The 18,020-nt window shown below is 39.6% G+C and overlaps 1 protein-coding gene across 1 annotated transcript; it reads left to right on the forward strand.

The window, feature by feature from the left end:
• Positions 1-1,397: 1,397 nt before the first annotated feature.
• LOC145989144 (glutamate [NMDA] receptor subunit 1-like) lies at positions 1,398-2,633 on the forward strand. The gene has a single exon (XM_083124436.1). The coding sequence runs from the start codon at positions 1,398-1,400 to the stop codon at positions 2,631-2,633; it is 1,236 nt and encodes a 411-aa protein (XP_082980562.1).
• The last annotated feature ends 15,387 nt before the right edge of the window (positions 2,634-18,020 follow it).

Here is an 18,020-nt window from a genome sequence, read left to right on the forward strand (position 1 = left end):
TGCGAGGGGTTTCTTACCCCCACAGTATTTATTTCCAAATTGCAAGTGATAGGTGTACCAAGTTTTGTTGAAATCGCTCCAGGCGTTCGAAAATTATGCCAGAACACACAGACACACATACACACATACACACATACATCCATTTTTATATATAAGATAACAAAACTTTAACTTCATTTTTCCATACTCAACAAGAACAACCCTATGCATGCAACATTCTTCCATTACTTTCATTTCTATAATTACAATTAGCATTATTTTTGGAGGAAAAGCACGTAACGAAAAGTCTGTAGATAACAAGGCTTTAACGAGTCTACTGGAACCAACATCACCCGGAGTAATCTACCTTTACTGAACAAATAAATTTAAACAATTTAAACAACTGAAATATCTATTAAAGAACTATAAGTAAATATAAGACAAATCACTACCATACCATGTAGGCCGAGATAGAAGTACAAGGAGTTACAATGTACTCAGCCTGTGTAGGGGGTATTCGTTTAGTCTCCAATTCGGCAATTTTCTGCCATGCTAAACTCTTCGCTCATACAGTTCCAGCCAATGGCAGAGCTTGCTTTAGTCACATGATAATACAAGTCTACTTGACGTCATTACATGAGCTATACTACACTATAAGCGTATAGTGTTCATAATTTGTGCACTACCTGTATATATTTTTGATTTGCGGTAAGTAGAAGCTCCTCAATGTATGCTTGTTTTTTTCAGGTAGAGACATAACGTTGAGAAGCATGAGTTACTGGATTGGCATCGCACTTTACGGCGTTGTACTAAGATCAACCGAGATGGGATGCAGTTTAGAAGCTCTTCAACAGAATATGTTGAATGAAAATATGATTGCATTCATTGGAGACGTTCTAAATAGGTATGGAAACAACAGGACTGTTTGCGTGTGCACCGATGGCAAGTTGGAAGGAGATGATTTATTTCAACACATATTATATCCACACCTTAGCACGAATACAAATTATGAGAATATTACAATATTAACAGAGATGAGTAAACGTTCCTCTTTGAATATACCCTGTGACTTTCTATTCATTTTGAACAATACTAACTCTTTGATGCAAATCACACATTTCATTCATCAGGTCTTCTCGTGGAGTTCAGGTGCAAGATTTGTGATTGTTATAACCGATCAGAAGATCACGACGATTAATACGGAAGGAATTTTCAATATATTCTGGAAGATGAATATCTTTAATGTTATTCTGTGTCTTCCAATCGTGGAAGACAACGAGGTTTTAATTAGGGTTTACACGTACTTTCCCTTCCATTGGTTGTCCTGTTGGTCATCAGATGAAATTGCACTGCTTGATGAATGGAAAGCTGGTATGTTTGCAAGAAAGAGTAATTTGTTTCCGGATAAATATTCAAACATGTATCAGTGCGCTGTTCGCTACACGGCATTTCCACATCCTCCATACGTGATGAAGAGTCAATCAAAAAACAGTCCATTCGTTGGCGTGGAGGCTCTACTGTTGTCTGCAATAGCTGAGCATATGAACATGAGTGCCACGTACGTGGAAAGAGTTGATAGAGCGGGGTGGGGTTACAGGACACCTAACGGTTCCTACGTGGGTCTCATGGGGGACCTACTCTACAACAGAACCGATATAGTTTTCGCAGCCATGCTTCCAAGTGTTGAACGAACCACGTTGCTTGACATGACAAAGGACTATGCCTCGGAATGCTTCACGTTTTTGGTTCCAAAAGCGAATTTTTATCCAACGTGGACAAGTCTAGTGCGAGCTTTCTCAGCCGAAATCTGGATTCTAACGTTTAGTGCTCTGTTAGTTGGTACTTGCACCTTGGTAGTTTTGGTGGTTCATCACAAGGAAGAAGAAAATAACGAATTCCAGGATCCGTCTTATGTTGCTGTGCACGCCATGTCGGTGTTCCTTTCCAACTGGTCCCCTTATCCTTCCACGGTCCTCATTCGCCTGTTCTTCCTTGCGTGGATGGTCTTCTGCTTTGTTCTGGACGAATCGTACAAAGCGTCTTTGAACAGCATTTTTACGGTACCCAAGTACGAACCAGACATCAACTCCTTTGCTCAGCTCGCTGAAACAGACCTCCTCATTGGCGGAACTTTCAATCTGCTTCTGTTCATCAACTCCACCAACAATATGGAAGATGCTGCAACGGACAAGATCGTTGCGAGGTACAGGGTCATGCCAAACGTGACGAGCAACATCTGGAGAACAGCCGTGGGGCGAGACCTAGCGACGCCGCTCAACATGAACACTCTGAGGTACTTGACGAATAAGGTGTTCGTCGATCGGCACGGAAGACGAAGGTTACATGTCATGGATCAATGCTTTTTTCAATTCCCAGTAAGTTTCTTTACTAGGAAAGGTTTGCCCATCATATCCAGAATGAACGCCATCATATACAGGTTGACTGAAGCAGGGTTCATCAACAAATGGAGGCTAGATGCTATTTCTGGTACTCTCGCCGAACCACACTACAAAGAGCCCAGAATAATATCTGTTTATCACGTGACAGGTTGCTTCATATTGCCTTCTATAGGCATTTCTTTAGGACTTACTACATTCTTAATGGAAATAGTTTACGTACATGTAAAGAAAAAGCGAAGATATAATACAGGGTGAGCCAAACGTCCCTGACAACCTCTTATAAAATGAAAGGGAGTGTAGATTGCAGCAATTGTTCATGGTAGTAATATGTTTGGCCTAGGGGGAAACTTTTTGGTGCATGTCATGACAGCATCCGCCATCTTGGATCCAACTTCATTTCTTTAAATGGGAAGGGGGTCATGTGGGGTATAATTTTAGGCCACCAATTTCACCTGGAATTCAGTGGTGAAGTCATATTTATGAAAACTTTAATTATAAGAAAGTTATGGGCATATGAAAGTGATAATTACATATCATTTACAGGTGCTGAACCATGCCATTGACCAAGTGCCGATTTTATAAATGTTGGTCAGGGACTTTTGACTCACCCTGTACTTCTGACGTGTGGAAATATCCTTCAACGTAAATATAGAACTCTACCAGAAAGATTAGCTCATCTGTCTAATAAGACAGCTCAAGTTCCTGGATATTTTTAGAGGAGTTACGAAGTTTTTAATTTTTCCTTTTTGGCAATTCTGTATTCAGCTACTTCGTATTTCACTATCAGCAAGTCAAAGAAGTGGTGGAAAGCTGAAGAATGTTTAAAGAAAATATATGTTATTAGTTGACCTTGGATTTTAAGTTCTTGGGCTATTCCTTTAAAGATATATAAGAAATAACAAGTTACGTCAGCGTTTAATTAAAATATGAAACACCTGATGAAGTTTTGTAGTGTCTAAAATAACCTATTTTCCTTGTTAAAACCTATTGTAGGTTTATGTGCCTGAGCAAACCTTTTTTTTAGGTATTTATATATTTTTAGAGTTTTTACAAGATATATAGAGTACACAGATGTTTATGACGAAAACCTCAATGTCTAACATGTCCGAAAATGCATTCTGTCGATTTCCCTCCGTTCAAGACCACGAGGTTTCTTCAGAGCTCTAATCAAAGCAAAACGTCTGGCGTCACTCTTCCCTGCACAGTCCAAAGTACAAACTTCTGACTCGTGTGGTCTTGCTCAAATTTACGTCAATTCGGTGCTTTGTGGCATTCACGCCTTGCAAAGTAACGTTTCAGCATTCGAGTTTGCACCACTGACTAAGTTTCTTTTGAAATATCATATTCAGCATATGAGATGATCCTCACAGACAATAGGCGTATTTAGACTGTAAATAACATGCAAAAGATTGTTATGTATTTGGAATGGCCATGATAAAATTCAAGTACAATTCCCAGTTTTCAAGAATTCAAAGATACAAGCAAATGTTTTCTCTATTTCTCTATTACTACCTATTGCCACACACACACAAGTATATTAACAATATAAACTGGCTATGCGATTCGAATGCATCCAAAAATTCTAATTCAATTCAACAATATATACTCGAATATTTAAATTATTTAATTTGAGGTACGGAGTGAACATTCATTTGCCATGTTACTTAATCTGAGTGGAAATACATCTACCAACATCACAAATGTTATGGGATATACTAATCTATGAAAAATTGTTAGTTGTTGTATAAGAACGTCAAACTCAAAATTTTCTACTCATCTGCAATATATCTTATCTTCCGTCTGTCACATAGATTGTTCTGCAAAGGACACTAACAAAGCAAACGGATTGAGAGAATTCGGTTTTGTTTTTTTCCACGAAGCTTCCATTTTCTTCCTTGCTAAATATAAAAGCTGTGAAAAACTTGCATTACCGAATTTATAAATATGTGTAAATTCAGTGGGATTTGGATTAATAAAAGTAGCAAACATTTCATGTCTACAGAGAAAAATTCACGTAGATTTCCAAGAGCCAATAATTCACAAAGACTTCCCTGTGAGTAGTGACCCTGTTATTGTGCAGCAAATTACACATATGTAAGTCATTCTTCAATATCAACAAGTAACTTTTGATAACAGCTCAAGTATAGTATTACGATAGTTTTGTTTATAATTTGAAAATGATGTACACAAATGAAAATTTCATTAGAAAATTAATATATAGTTGTTATATAGCCTACCTATTTATTTATTTATTGCGTCTTGTTTATCATGGCGAAGTTAAGTCTTTCTAGCCTTTTCTACCACTTTACCTTGTTTACAACAACATTTAAACCATTACATAGAAAGGTAAATATTAAAATAAAGAAAGAGAAATATAAAATTACAAAGAAGAAATTACAAAAAAAAAGATATGAAAAAAATACATACGGGAATAAAAACCTAACGTGTTTTTCTGCGCTTAATTGTATTCAATTTATCACTAAAATATAATGTGCTAACTATTTGTGCCCAATGAAAAATGTTTTAATTGTGTCTTAAAGACATGTGCTGAAGATGAGTTTCGGATTTCGAGGGGCAGTGAGTTCCAAAGACGAGAAGTAGAAACGGTGAAAGATTTTGAATAAAAAATTGAGTTATGGAGGGGATGAGTGGTTGAGTTCTCCCTCGAGATCTGGTTTCAATGCTGTGTGATTCGGAAAGCATAGAGAATCTGCTCGAGAGATAAGCCGGTTCCTTTGAACTGATTGCCCTATAGACAAGGGTGAGGTTGTGTACCTTTCGCCGATCAATTAATTTGAGCCAATTTAGCTTTGTAAAGAAAACGGATAAATGGTCCCTATATTTCAGATCGAAAATAAAGCGGACGCAGGTGTTTTGTACTCGTTGAAGACGTTGAGCGAGATCTGGTAGTTCGGAATAGACAGAATCGCAGTAATCGAAGTGTGGAAAAACAAGTGCTTGCACTAGTTTGATTTTAATGCTAACGGGTAGAAAATGTTTAAGCCGAACAAGAGCGTGTAATGCAGCGAAGGCTCTTTGACTAGTTAAATTTACGTGATCTGACCATGATAGATGCTGATTAAACATTACGCCCAGATTTTTGGCTGTTTTACTTAATTTAATAGCTTTCCCTAAGGCCATTATGGGCGGGAGGGGAGAAATTTCAAATGCGGAAAGCATTTTTTGTGAACCTATAATAATAGTTTGGGTTTTCGAAGGATTAATTAGTAGCCCATGATTAGCTGACCAAGTACTGATTTTGCTCAGATCATATTTTATATCGCGAATTGAATTTTCAATATTCTTCTGGAGGAAAGGACAAATACAGCTGAACATTATCTGCATAGATGTGATATTTGCAGTGTTCGAGTGCGTCAGGAATATGGTTAATGTACAGAGAGAAGAGGAGTGGACCGAGGACGGTTCCCTGGGGGACACCGGCGCTGATTGATCGCCACGACGATTTCTCACCAGAGATTAAGACGCATTGTTGGCGTTCATTAAAATACGAACGGAACCAAGCTACGGTTGGGTCAGAGAAGTTGTACAGGAAGGATAGCTTCGATAGCAGGATGTCGTGGTCAATAGTCTGAAAAGCTTTACTAAAGTCCAGAAATACAAGAATGTCCATGGCGTGTCTAATGTCGTCCGTCACGTTGATGAGCGCCGTGCAGGTGCTATGGTTGCGCCGGAATCCAGATTGGAGGGGATTCATTAGATTGTTTCGTGATAAGAAATTACGCGTTTGGTTACTGACAACGTGTTCGAGAGCTTTGGACAGAGCCGGAAGAATACTTATCGGCCGGTGGTCGCCGAGGATGAGAACTTTGTTTGTTTTCGGCAGAAGGCGAACCTTAGCCAGTTTGCAAATCGACGGGAATATGCCGAAGGACAGGGAGAAATTAAAAATGCCTGTTATAGGAACGAGAACGTACGGGAGAATTTTTTTAATCATTAAAACAGAGATTTCGTCTATTCCCAGTAGATTTTATTTTATTGAGAGCTGACTGAACGTGTTCTGGCCGAATGGGCGAGAAGAAAAATTTTGGTGCGGTGCTGTGAACGGTGGTCGAAATCGTTCGTATTGTTTCTTCCCTTACATTATTGTCGAGTGTTTGAACTTCGCTGAAATATTCGTTCAACATTTCTATGGAGAAGTTTAATTGATCGTTCCTTTTTTGTTTACCAACACCTAAAGTTTTCAGTTTTTTTCCAAATAACATCCGACTTTTTCTCATAATTTAGAAGATCGTTCGCGAATCGACGCTTTGCTTTCCTGACCTCTTGGTTACAACGATTTCGTAATATTCTGAAACTTTCGAAACTGCCACTTGCCGACTGGCCGCGCTTTACGTCCCTCCGATGTTTGCCGTAGGCTCGATCCCTAGCTGCCATGAGCTGCCGCAGGTCTTCCGTCAACCACGGACAAAGGGGGCGAGAGACGCGTTTCTTTTTCACCGGGGCGTGCTTGTCGTACAGCCGGAGAATGAAAGCGTTAAGGAGATTCACCTGTTGGTCGAGAGTGGGCAACGTGCTGATTACGTGCCATGGGAGATGGGCGGCGTCGGCAGATAATTGCGCATCGTTTATGTTTTTAATATCTCTGTAACATACACGTTTGGCTTTGTACTTGGGAACGCGCAGCTCGTAAGATAAAAATATCATGTCGTGGTAAGAGATTCCGGGTACTGGGGTTTGTCCGTGACTTACTACGCGTGATGGGCTGGAAACAAGAATTAAGTCAATCCACGATTCAGAGGTTGGAGTGTGGTGAGTTGGGTCGAGAGGACAGATGGAAAGGTTCAGAGCAGACACCGTGTCCCGGAACGACGTGACTTCTTTCTTTGTGCTGCAGAGATCGATATTAAAGTCCCCCAAAATTATCGAATGTTCATAGTTGGGCAAGAAATTCCCGATTTCACTTTCGAAGTTGACGAGGAAAGTAGTCGGTACACTACGGACAAAAGAACCTTTTGTTGTCTTACGGTGACTTCGAGTATGAGGAATTCAGAAGAATAGTTATCTCACGTTTCGGAGATTAAAAGAGCATCGATATGTTCGAGCGTGGAAAATATATTTTGAATCTCGAGGAAATGTTTGAGGGCGCTCTGGGCATTTATGTGTGCTATATTGAGGTTGCCGGCGGCGAAAGTTGACCTGGGTTTGGGAAAAGAGTTTACAATCGTCTGCCGTGAAGGGGGTGGGGAGGGGTCGGTTAAACTTCCTGGGGAGAGGGACAAGTCTCCGAGTTCCGCAAATGGGCTGGATGGGGGCGTTGCCAAATTTACAGTGATCAAATTACCGGTTCCAGCCATCGCAGAGAGTTGAATTTCAATTTATTGGATGATCCAGAAAGGCATGCTATGTAACGAATTATAAGTCTACTTACCAAGGCGGCAGAAGAGATGATGTTTGCAGAACACTGAAAACCCTTTGCAACACACTTAAGCACACACACACGCAGATAAACATATACACTAACACGGAAACACAAAAAACAATAACAAATATATGTAGAAAAGAATCTTGCACAATGTATGTACAACACAGTTTTAAAAATGGCCGCGGTGGCTCAGTCTGTAACGCGTCTGACTACCATGCTAAAGGTCCCGGGTTCGATCCCCGGCCGGTTCAAATCCGGGAACTTTTCTAACGGTGGAAGCGGCCCCGGCGCCTACCCAGCGTCGAATAACATGGGTACCTGGGGGAAACCCTGGGGGTTAAAGGCGGTCAGGGGCGTGATGCTGATCACATCACCCCCACTCACGACCGGATCAAGAAAGTGTGGGGCGTTACCCCCACACCCCCTATACGCCTTCATGGCGTGGTGCTAAGCACAGGGGAACACTTTACCTTTTTTTTACACAGTTTTAAAATGGACGCTGAGCTTTTTCATATCCATGTATCAGATTTTCCTTTCCCCTCCACGTTCACTCGATTTTTTGCAAGTCCTCCATCGACGTGATCGAGATCTTATGCCCGTTGCTACGAAGTATAATGATCCTTCCATCCTGAGTCCAGACGTTCCTGGGGCCCTGTTGGTTCTTAGCCCTCTGCAGAACCTGATGTCGAGCGGTCGTCAAGGATTCTGTCAGAAGGAATCTTGATCCCTTCAGAGCTTTCTTTCTCTTCCAGATTGAATCTCTCGTACGGTAACTGCAGAGGCGGAAGATGATGGGCCTCTTCCCGGACTTCACTGCGTCCGCCACTGTTCTCCTCTGGGGACCGATGCTGTGGGAACGTTCAATGTGATCGATGCTGATGTCCTGCATATTCAGGTTCTTCCCGATCACATGAAGAACGAGCTCGTCCGTGTTCTCGCCGGTCGTTTCCGGAATGCCGTGCAACAGGAGGCAGTTTCTCTTGGGGTACATCTCCAGATCGTCGATCTTCCGGGCGTTCTCGTTCGAAGATTTCTTGAGAGCCTCGATGCCCAACTTTACGGATTTCAGCGTTTCTTCGGCCTCCTTTTTGAAATCCAGGAAGGCCGCGCTCAGATCTTGCAACGCCGGCTAGACCCCGGTGTCGGCGCTACCAAGGGGTGTCTGCTGTCCTGCGACGTCCCGTAGGCGGTTCTCAAACTCCCGAAGTCGCTCCTCCACGCTTTCCACACGGTTAGACACCTTCGGCTTTGTCATGGTAAAAATGCCTTAAAAAGTATATTCATATGATGTTTACGTCACCACTAAGAGGCTTGTCGTGAACACTGACAACGCTGGTACTTGATTATATGGAAAATGGACTTTCATCGTTAAATGTACCAGCCTAGTGGAAGGAAAGATATGAGAACTCTCGCTATCCTTGCATCGTGCTGTCCGCCATCTTGCTTAGTTCTTGAAATTTCTTACGGTTCTTTTGAAATTTTCGTTTTGACTATTGTAACTAATCAGTATTTTCAGGAATTTTGAAAGGTTTTGCAACCTACTTCAGGATTCTTAGAGCCTAATTTTATATATATAGAACATCTTTTATCATTTTAAAACATATTTGAGGATTTTAGAGCCTGTTTTAGAAACCAAAAAGCACAATTTTTAGAACCTAGAAATCGGAGATTTAGTTATAAGGAATAATAGATTACTAGGCGAAAAAATCTGTTTCCATGACTGCCGCAGCCATAAAAAAATAATGTTTCGTGGTTATCTAGAAGCTGTGATTTTTCACCTCTGTAAAGTTTGATTGAAAGATTCAATTAATTGCTGCTTATCATAACTTGTAAACCGAAACGCAAGCGCCATTGCGTTTGAGTTTTTGGAGGAGAGGACGTATTGCATAATACACTAAACATACCCATAATCCACTTTCTGGGAGTGTTAGGAATGCATCAGTAGATCAGTCATTTTGCCTTTCCACAATATAATTGTAGCAAGAAGGGAGAGGAGGCCAGACTGTTGAAAAAAAAATGAAAAAAACATTTTGGAGGTCATTATGGGTGGAAAATAGAGCAATACACTTGACTTAATTTTTTCAAGAAAGTTCCAAAATGGGGAACATAGCTCCCCATTCAATGCACGCATGCATATCCACACACAAACACAAACACACACACAAAAAATTAAAATAATCTATTACAAATATAGTAATTTGAATTCAAACTTCTGGAGGGAGAGTGAAGTAGTTTTCTCATCTTATTGCCAATTGACTATTGTCTACAGGTAACACTAAATTATAATAACTAGCCTATTATCAAAATACTGAATGGCTATCAAATTTTCATGAAGTTTTTCAAAGTTTTACATTACGCTCTCCTGTAAGTAGATATGCACATAATATCACACTTTAGTTATTATGTTTTATAAAGGACAGTTGCATAACAGGCTAATCACAATTCTCATACTCCTGCCAACCACAGAGTCAACCAAGTGAGCACAATCCAATAATAATAACCAAAATGATCAAAATAGTAATGAGCCCAAAAATGCAACCGCCATACATATTTTACATATAATTTTGAAAACCATCACGTGCAGGTGCGGCTCAGTCGGTAACACATCTAACTACCATGCTAAAGTTCCCGGGTTCGATCCCCGGCCGGTTCAAATTCGAGAACTTTTCTAACGTTGGAAGCGGCACCGGCGCCCACCCAGCATCGAATAACATGGGTACCTTGGGGAAACCCTTGGGGGTAAGGGCGGTCAGGGCGGTCAGGGGCGTGATGCTGATCACATCACCCTCACTCACGACCGCTTTCATGCACAGGGGAGCACTTTACCTTTTTGCAGGTGCCGTTGTAGTTCCAGAGCTCAGTAGAAGCCACTACTGGAAAAAAATCAGTGAATGTATTTTGTAAATATAATATGTAAATAGAGAACTATAATTGGGCTCGGCCTAATAGACTTTATAAATAAATAAATAAATAAATATGAATCGTAAGTTGTTTCGACTTACCCTTTTTGTTGTTATTGAGAAGATAGACATTTAAGGTAATTTTCCGTCCTTATATATTTCAAGTTTCTAGTGACATAGAGTGGCCGAGTTGTCGACCTCCGTGGCGGAGTGGTTAACAGAGGGTGCTACAAGCCTAGGGGTTCCGAGTTCGAGTCCCGGTTAAGGCATGGGTATTTGTGTTTGTCCAGATGATAAGAAAGTGAGAAACTGTAACAATTGAAAGTGTAAAAGTGAGAAAAAGTGTGAATGGTGGGGGATACCTCCGTGTATGGGGTATTTCCTTTGTAAGAAAAAAAAGTGGTTAGCACATCGCGCTGCGACTCCAAGGGTCCCGGGTCCGAATCCCGCTGGGGCTTGGTTGTTTGTGAATGTCCATTCATGAATTTCATCATTTCATCACTCATCCCCATCTTCGCAAATTAGCCAAGAGGCACACAACGCGAAGTAAAATAAAATCAATCAATCAATCAATCAATTTGACATAGTAAACATGCATTTTGTTTCAGATTTGTTTTATTTACATAAATTTCTATCATTTCATTTGATATACTCCTGGCTGTACGTATGTGTGTGCAGTTTTACATATATTTGTACACATTTAGAAGAATTGGATAATAAATGAATGGATTGGTAAGGTAGGAGTAAAAATGTAAAACATTGAAAAAAAAAATTGAACTGCATTTTTTTCTGACTTAACTTACGCAAAGAACACATGCACACATTTTCATATCTGGGGGGAAAATCAGATCTTTACGAATAAAATGGTGCAAGGTTCATGTGAAAGCTGCGGCATCATTCGAAGCATTTACAAAATTGTGTTACCAATGGGATACATACATACATACAAACCTACATACATACATACATACGTACAGAGTTTTCCTAAAGTCCTTCCCACATTTAAATCCACTATAACTTTGTAACGAACATAGGTATTTCAGTGAAATAAAGTCTGTACTTCACAACGATCTTTAGAGTTTAACTTGGCAACTCTGCATGTCTGTTGTATTCATCGTCCCACTTCCAATTGGGCACCATTCACATCGATGCATTCCTGCAATCTCATCCAGAAACACAGAATGGCTTTCCGGCGCTGCTCATCCGAAAAGTCCGCGGTGACGGCAGATATCATTGCTTTGAGGTCATCCATATCTCTTGGCTTTTCCACGTACACTTACACTTCCATCTTCCATTTCCCTATAGCCAAAAGTCACACGGAAGCAGGTCTGGCGACCTTGTGGGCCATGATGTGGGTTCTCTGCGGCCAATCCATCTGCCTCCGAATTCCTGATCCAGGAGGTTTCTGACTGCAAGAGCGAAATGGGGAGGTGTCCTGTCTTGCTGGTAGTGCGTCTAGCCTTGATACCAAGAGCAATCAGCTGGGAAGGATTAACGTCTGCAGCATGTTGAGGTCGTTAGCGCCCGTCACGATATCTTCCACTGAGAAGAAAGTCCCGATTAGGTGATCTGTGGACACAGCTGCAACGTTTCCTACACTTTGTACGTCGCCACCACCACCATCCTTCGTCTACACATAATATACATGTAAGTATGTGTAGCCATTAATCCACATGCTAAATGCACTCCCTAGCGCGTGCACGTCGTCCTGTTACATCACAGCACACTACACAGATGCAGCAGATACTACACGCATGCGGCGGAGCGATGGCTGTTGCTTTACTTATTCTTCTGCTCATTTCTGCTGGGAGTATGAGAACTCTCTTTACAGTCAGGTCTTGCTGGGTTGAAAATTATGGGAAACTTGATTATGAAACTTTGCATAAACATTTATTTGAATAAATTACCCGTTGCTTTAGCGAAAACTAAATTACAATTCTTATAATTTACAACGTCCCTTTTACAATTAAAAATCCTTCGCATAAACTACACCTCTTTCCTTTACAATGGCAAGAATGAGAAATATCATAATGTTACATAAACAATAATTAATTACAATACTTAGAAAATTTATTAGTATTAACCTTTAAACTCCCGAGCAGGTTTACGAAAGTACTCTCCCTTCTCGCCCGGGCTTCTCGGCAGGAATTTTAAATTCGAACACTCTTTGGAGGAAAATTGTTATAACTCGGGCACTATGGGAGCAATCTACTTCGGATAACTTTTGTGTTTCAGCTAAAACATCTGTGCATTCAACCGTGTAAAACTCAGAACACCGGACCGGGGAAGGGGGGCTTGGGGGGCTCAACCTCCGAATTTCAATGGAAAAAACATAAAAATCTTGAGTTTGCCCCCTCTTCTCCCGCTATTTTGTTGAGAGGGCGTAAACTTTAGTATTTTCTTCAAAGAATGGACATTTCTCAAGAGAATGAAACATGTTTCATGTTTTTAGGTGCCATACAAGTTGAATATAAAACCAAAATGTGATTTTTTTTCTTTACGAAAAATATGTAATTTGCATTTTTGGAGGAAAATTGTTATAACTCGAGGACTATGGGAGCAATCTACTTCGGATCACTTTTGTTTTGCAGCCCAAATATCAGAGCATGCAACAGTGTACAATTCAGAACGCCGGACTTAGGAAGGGGAGCTTGGGGGGCACGATACCCGAATTTCAATGAAAAAAAATCTTCAGTTTGCACACTTCTTCTCCCGCTATTTTGGGGAGAAGGCGCAAGTCTTAGTATTCTCTTCAAAGAATGGACGTTTCTAAAGATAATTAAACAAGTTTCATGTTCCTGGGTGCTATACAAGTTGAATAATGAGCCAAAATTTGAAACTCTGTTCGGAAATTTGGCATGGATATGTTGCCGGGGGGGGGGGGGAGAGGTTGGTCATCAATGTGAATTTGCCATGCTTGCTCTAGACCTGTGTCAGAGTTTCCACCCAAACATAAGAGTATGAAGGTCCAAAAAGCACATTCATTTCGTAATCAGCACCATGATACCATATGGTATCATCGGGCCAGTACGACCTTACTCTGATGATACCATATGGTATCATCGGGAGCGTAAAGGTTAAAAAATTTTCCCCTTGTTAATTCTAATTTTCTCCTACTTTGGCGCTACTAACATGTAATCTTAAACACTAATTAACATCTGTCAGCACATGTTGGACAAACAATTACTTTAATCTCAGCCACTAACATTTAAAGTATGCAAATAACATTGATTCTAACATTTATTTATCCCGATTACTAGCATGCCCCCTCTTTTCTTAACCTCTTTCAAAGCGAGGAGGATGGGGAGTATATGAACTAAATGTGAAACGTTCGGGGACTTTTAAACTCATCTTAATACAGGGTGACAATTAATGAACTATATGAAATAAAACCGTCATAATTTCTGAACGGTTCGCGTGATGACGTCCAAACTGCGTGGCTGACCACAAGGCATGATGGGAATTCGTATGCGTATGCGCACGCAACGTGTTGATGTCGGCCATTTGCAAGTGAAAATGTCCTGAGTAGTTGTATTGATACTATTATAAACTCAAGAAAGTATGAACCCCCCTCAAGCAGATTTGGCTATACTTAAAACAAGCTCAACATGCCCATATGAGCTTTTTGCTCAAGTGTGGAACCCCGTCTAATCCAAGATTTTTGTAAAAATGCCCTCAAATATTTCCTGAGAAAGTATGAACCCCCCTCAAGCAGATTTGGCTATACTTACAAAAATTGCATCAGCCGAATTTTTGTCCATAAACTTGTCAAAAATTGATATTTTTTGGCTATACCTGAAATTAAGCTAAAACCCATACCTACATATACATATTTACTTCAGGTTTAAGTTTAATTGGATGCCAGGTTCAATTTTTTTATCTATATGCAGAGCCCCTCTAGAATGGCAATGACCTTGTTATGTATTGATTTTTGCTTCCCAAGTAATGAAGCTTTGCGTGCAAACAATTGCATCAGCCACTATTGTGAGAGTGGTTGAGAAGAACAGATGCGTTGTTACAGTGCTTCTCATACTTACAGGCCTGTTTGTTTTAATATCATATTTCTGGTATATTGAACAATATTTTGCCTGACATCCAGCTTGTTTATTGTAATCTACTCATATTTAGAGGGTCAGGCTTATATCTGTCCCAGCCTGTTATACAAAAATCAATACATAACAAGGTTATTGCCATTCTAGACATGCATGTCCGTGCAGGTATTTGTGCTAGGTCAGTGTGAATGAATATTTATTCTTTTTTCCACTTGTAGGCTATTGGCTTTACAACCTGTCATAAGATAAGCATAGAGTTTTTGATTTGGACCCCAAGAAATTTTATATAAATACCAAAGCCAAAAAATATTAACACACATACACATACACACACACACACACACACACACACACACAAAATATACAAAGCACAGTGCTGAACCCAACTGATATTTTTTATCCAGCATAGAGTTTTGATTTGAAACCCAGGAAATTGTATATAATAAACAACAACAAAAATGCCAAGTCAAAAATATTGTAATCAATGCAATAAAAATATATCCAGCCCCAATTGGGCCAAGCACCAAAAGATTTGTAACCCGGACAAATACAGAACCCCTACAAAAATATGCCCCAAATGCCATAGAAAATATAACATGCAATACTTCACATATAAACATAAAGATACTTGCTCTGCACAGTTATCAACATTGCCCTCACAACCATCTACTTCTGGTCTGAAAAGGAAGCATGAAGCACCTGTTAATGCTAGAGCAGCAAAGCAGCCATGCTATGCACCCATCCATAGCAGTTTTAATGGCCAATTAAGAGATTATCGGTTTGTATCAGAGCCAAGATGTGGCATTAATAATTTTTTGAACAGTATAAATTCTGATCTGCAGGCAATTCTAAATGCACAAAATGGCTCTTATAAGCTGTCCCTCAAATTGTTTACACAATATAAAAAGCCAAATGGCACAAAATTTACACAGCCCCACATAACAGAAACTGTACCGGTATATTCAAATGCAAATTTGGACAGAATAATAAGCAGGTTGATGGAACAATTGAATATTAAACACTCTGAATTTGCAGCAAAAGAGTCAGGATGGAGCCTATGCGGTTCTCCACACAAGTTATATGTTAATATTTCTGAATTCAGCCCATTACAAGGATCTACATATTTGCCATTACCTGCCAATATTAAAAACAAAAGAGCCGTGGTCAATATTGAAAATACCGACCAGAAATGCTTTTTGTGGTGTATTTTAGCTGCTTTGTTTCCAGTTTCAAGGAATCCTGAGAGAATAAATTATTATAAACAACATGAAAATGATTTTGATGAGGCAATGGAGGGTTTAGAATATCCAATGTCTGTTCAAAATATTGATAAATTTGAAAAAAGGGCCAAGCATATCAATGGCAAACAATTATCTATTAATGTATTTATTTGTTCCACTGGCAATTGCTTGATAGAACCTCTCAGAATCAGTACACTTGATGATGAATCTGCTATTCCGATTGATCTGCTCTTAATTGAAAAGGATGGCATATATCATTACACTCTGATACACAGTCTTGAAGCTTTGGTGAGAACACAACTAGACAAATTCAATACAATATTTAAGTTGTGCAGAAGATGCTTAACTGTATTTGATGGTCAAAAAATGGTGAATGGGGTTCGGGAAAAAAATGCAGAAATTGCTAAAAACAAGTTAATTGAGCATCTGAAATACTGTAAAAATCATAAACCTGTTCATATGGTGATGCCCAATCCAAGTGAAAATTGCAAATTCAAAAAGTTTGAAGCCTTGTCGGAACACCCAGCATATATAGTCTGTGATTTTGAATCAAACCTCAAACCTCTTGCATTCTGCAATCCAGATCCTGAAGAATCTTCAATTACACCATACCAGCTACATGAACCTTCCAGTTTTTGTTATATAGTTATACGGGATGGTGTAGCTAGTGAGCCACACTTATACATGGGACCAAATGCCATCAAAGAATTTGCACATATAATAGAAAATGAGTGCCGTGACATAGCATCTAACATCTTATTAAAATCAAAACCCATGTTGTCTTTAACAGAGAAACAGATTGAAGATTTCAACAAAGCAGAAAAATGCCCGGTATGTGATTCTGAATTTTCAGATACAAATATCAAGGTGAAACACCATTCTCATACAGATGGTAAATTCAAAATGGCCCTGTGTAATAGCTGCAATATTAAGATCAAGAGACCAAAATTTGTCCCCATATTTTGCCATGGAGCATCCAATTATGATTTCCATCATCTGATCAGGTACGAGGGGTTTGACAAGCAGAATTTAAACATTTTAGCTGAAAATGATGAAAAATATATATCTATTAGCAAAATAATTAAAGTTAATGGTGTTCCTATTCACATAAGATTTCTTGATTCTTACAGAATTTTATCGGCTAGCCTGGCTACACTGGCAAATCAATTATCTGATGATCAATTCAAAATCACAAGTGCTTTGTTTCCAAATCAGGACCTGAAATTAATTAGGCGGAAGGGTGTATATCCATATGACTATGTTACAGATTTTTCTAAATTTGATGAGTGTTCTCTGCCACCACAAGAAGAGTTTTACAGCAAAATCAGAGGATCTGGAATCACTGATGAAGATTATCACCATGCCCAATTGATGTGGAACAATTTAAAATGCAAGACATTTGGTGATTATCACATGGCATATTTGAAACTTGACGTCACCCTCTTAGCTGATATATTGCAGGCATTCAGAAAATCTTCTATGCAAAATTATAAACTGGATCCAATATATTTTTTCAGTGTTTCGGGCCTAGCATGGGCCGCAATGTTTTTCAACACCAAAAAGCCATTGGATCAGATCCAAGATCAAGATACGTATCTGTTTATGGAGAAATGTATAAGAGGAGGGATGGTGCAATGTTCCCAGAGATATGCCAGAGCAAATAACAAATATATGCCTGATTATGATCCAGCACGGCCATCAAATTATATAGTGTATGTAGATGCAAACAGCCTCTATGGTCATGCCATGATGCAAAAACTGCCATATGCAGGGCTTAAGTGGTTTGAAGATTTCAATATTGAACATCTTAAGGATTTTGATGACAGTAACTATGGCCTGTTCTTAGAGGCTGATCTGACAATTCCTGATGATTTGCACAATACATTTTCTGATCTGCCCCCAATTCCCGAGGTTAAGTGCTCACCTGGCTCTAAACAGAAGAAGCTCATGATGACTCTGGAGCCGAAACAGGGTTGTGTCATATATTACAAAAACCTCCAGTTCCTGATGAAACATGGTGTTCAAGTGACCAAAATTGGAAAAGTTTTGAGGTTCAGGCACTCAGA

Source organism: Lepisma saccharinum, chromosome 6 (genome assembly GCF_977018435.1).
Source record: "Lepisma saccharinum chromosome 6, izLepSacc3.1, whole genome shotgun sequence".
Classification (NCBI taxonomy): Eukaryota; Metazoa; Arthropoda; class Insecta; order Zygentoma; family Lepismatidae; genus Lepisma; species Lepisma saccharinum.

Bases quoted from the DNA above. Each gene is read 5' to 3' on its own strand.
- LOC145989144 (XM_083124436.1), top strand. From the start codon at position 1,398: ATGTATCAGTGCGCTGTTCGCTACACGGCATTTCCACATCCTCCATAC.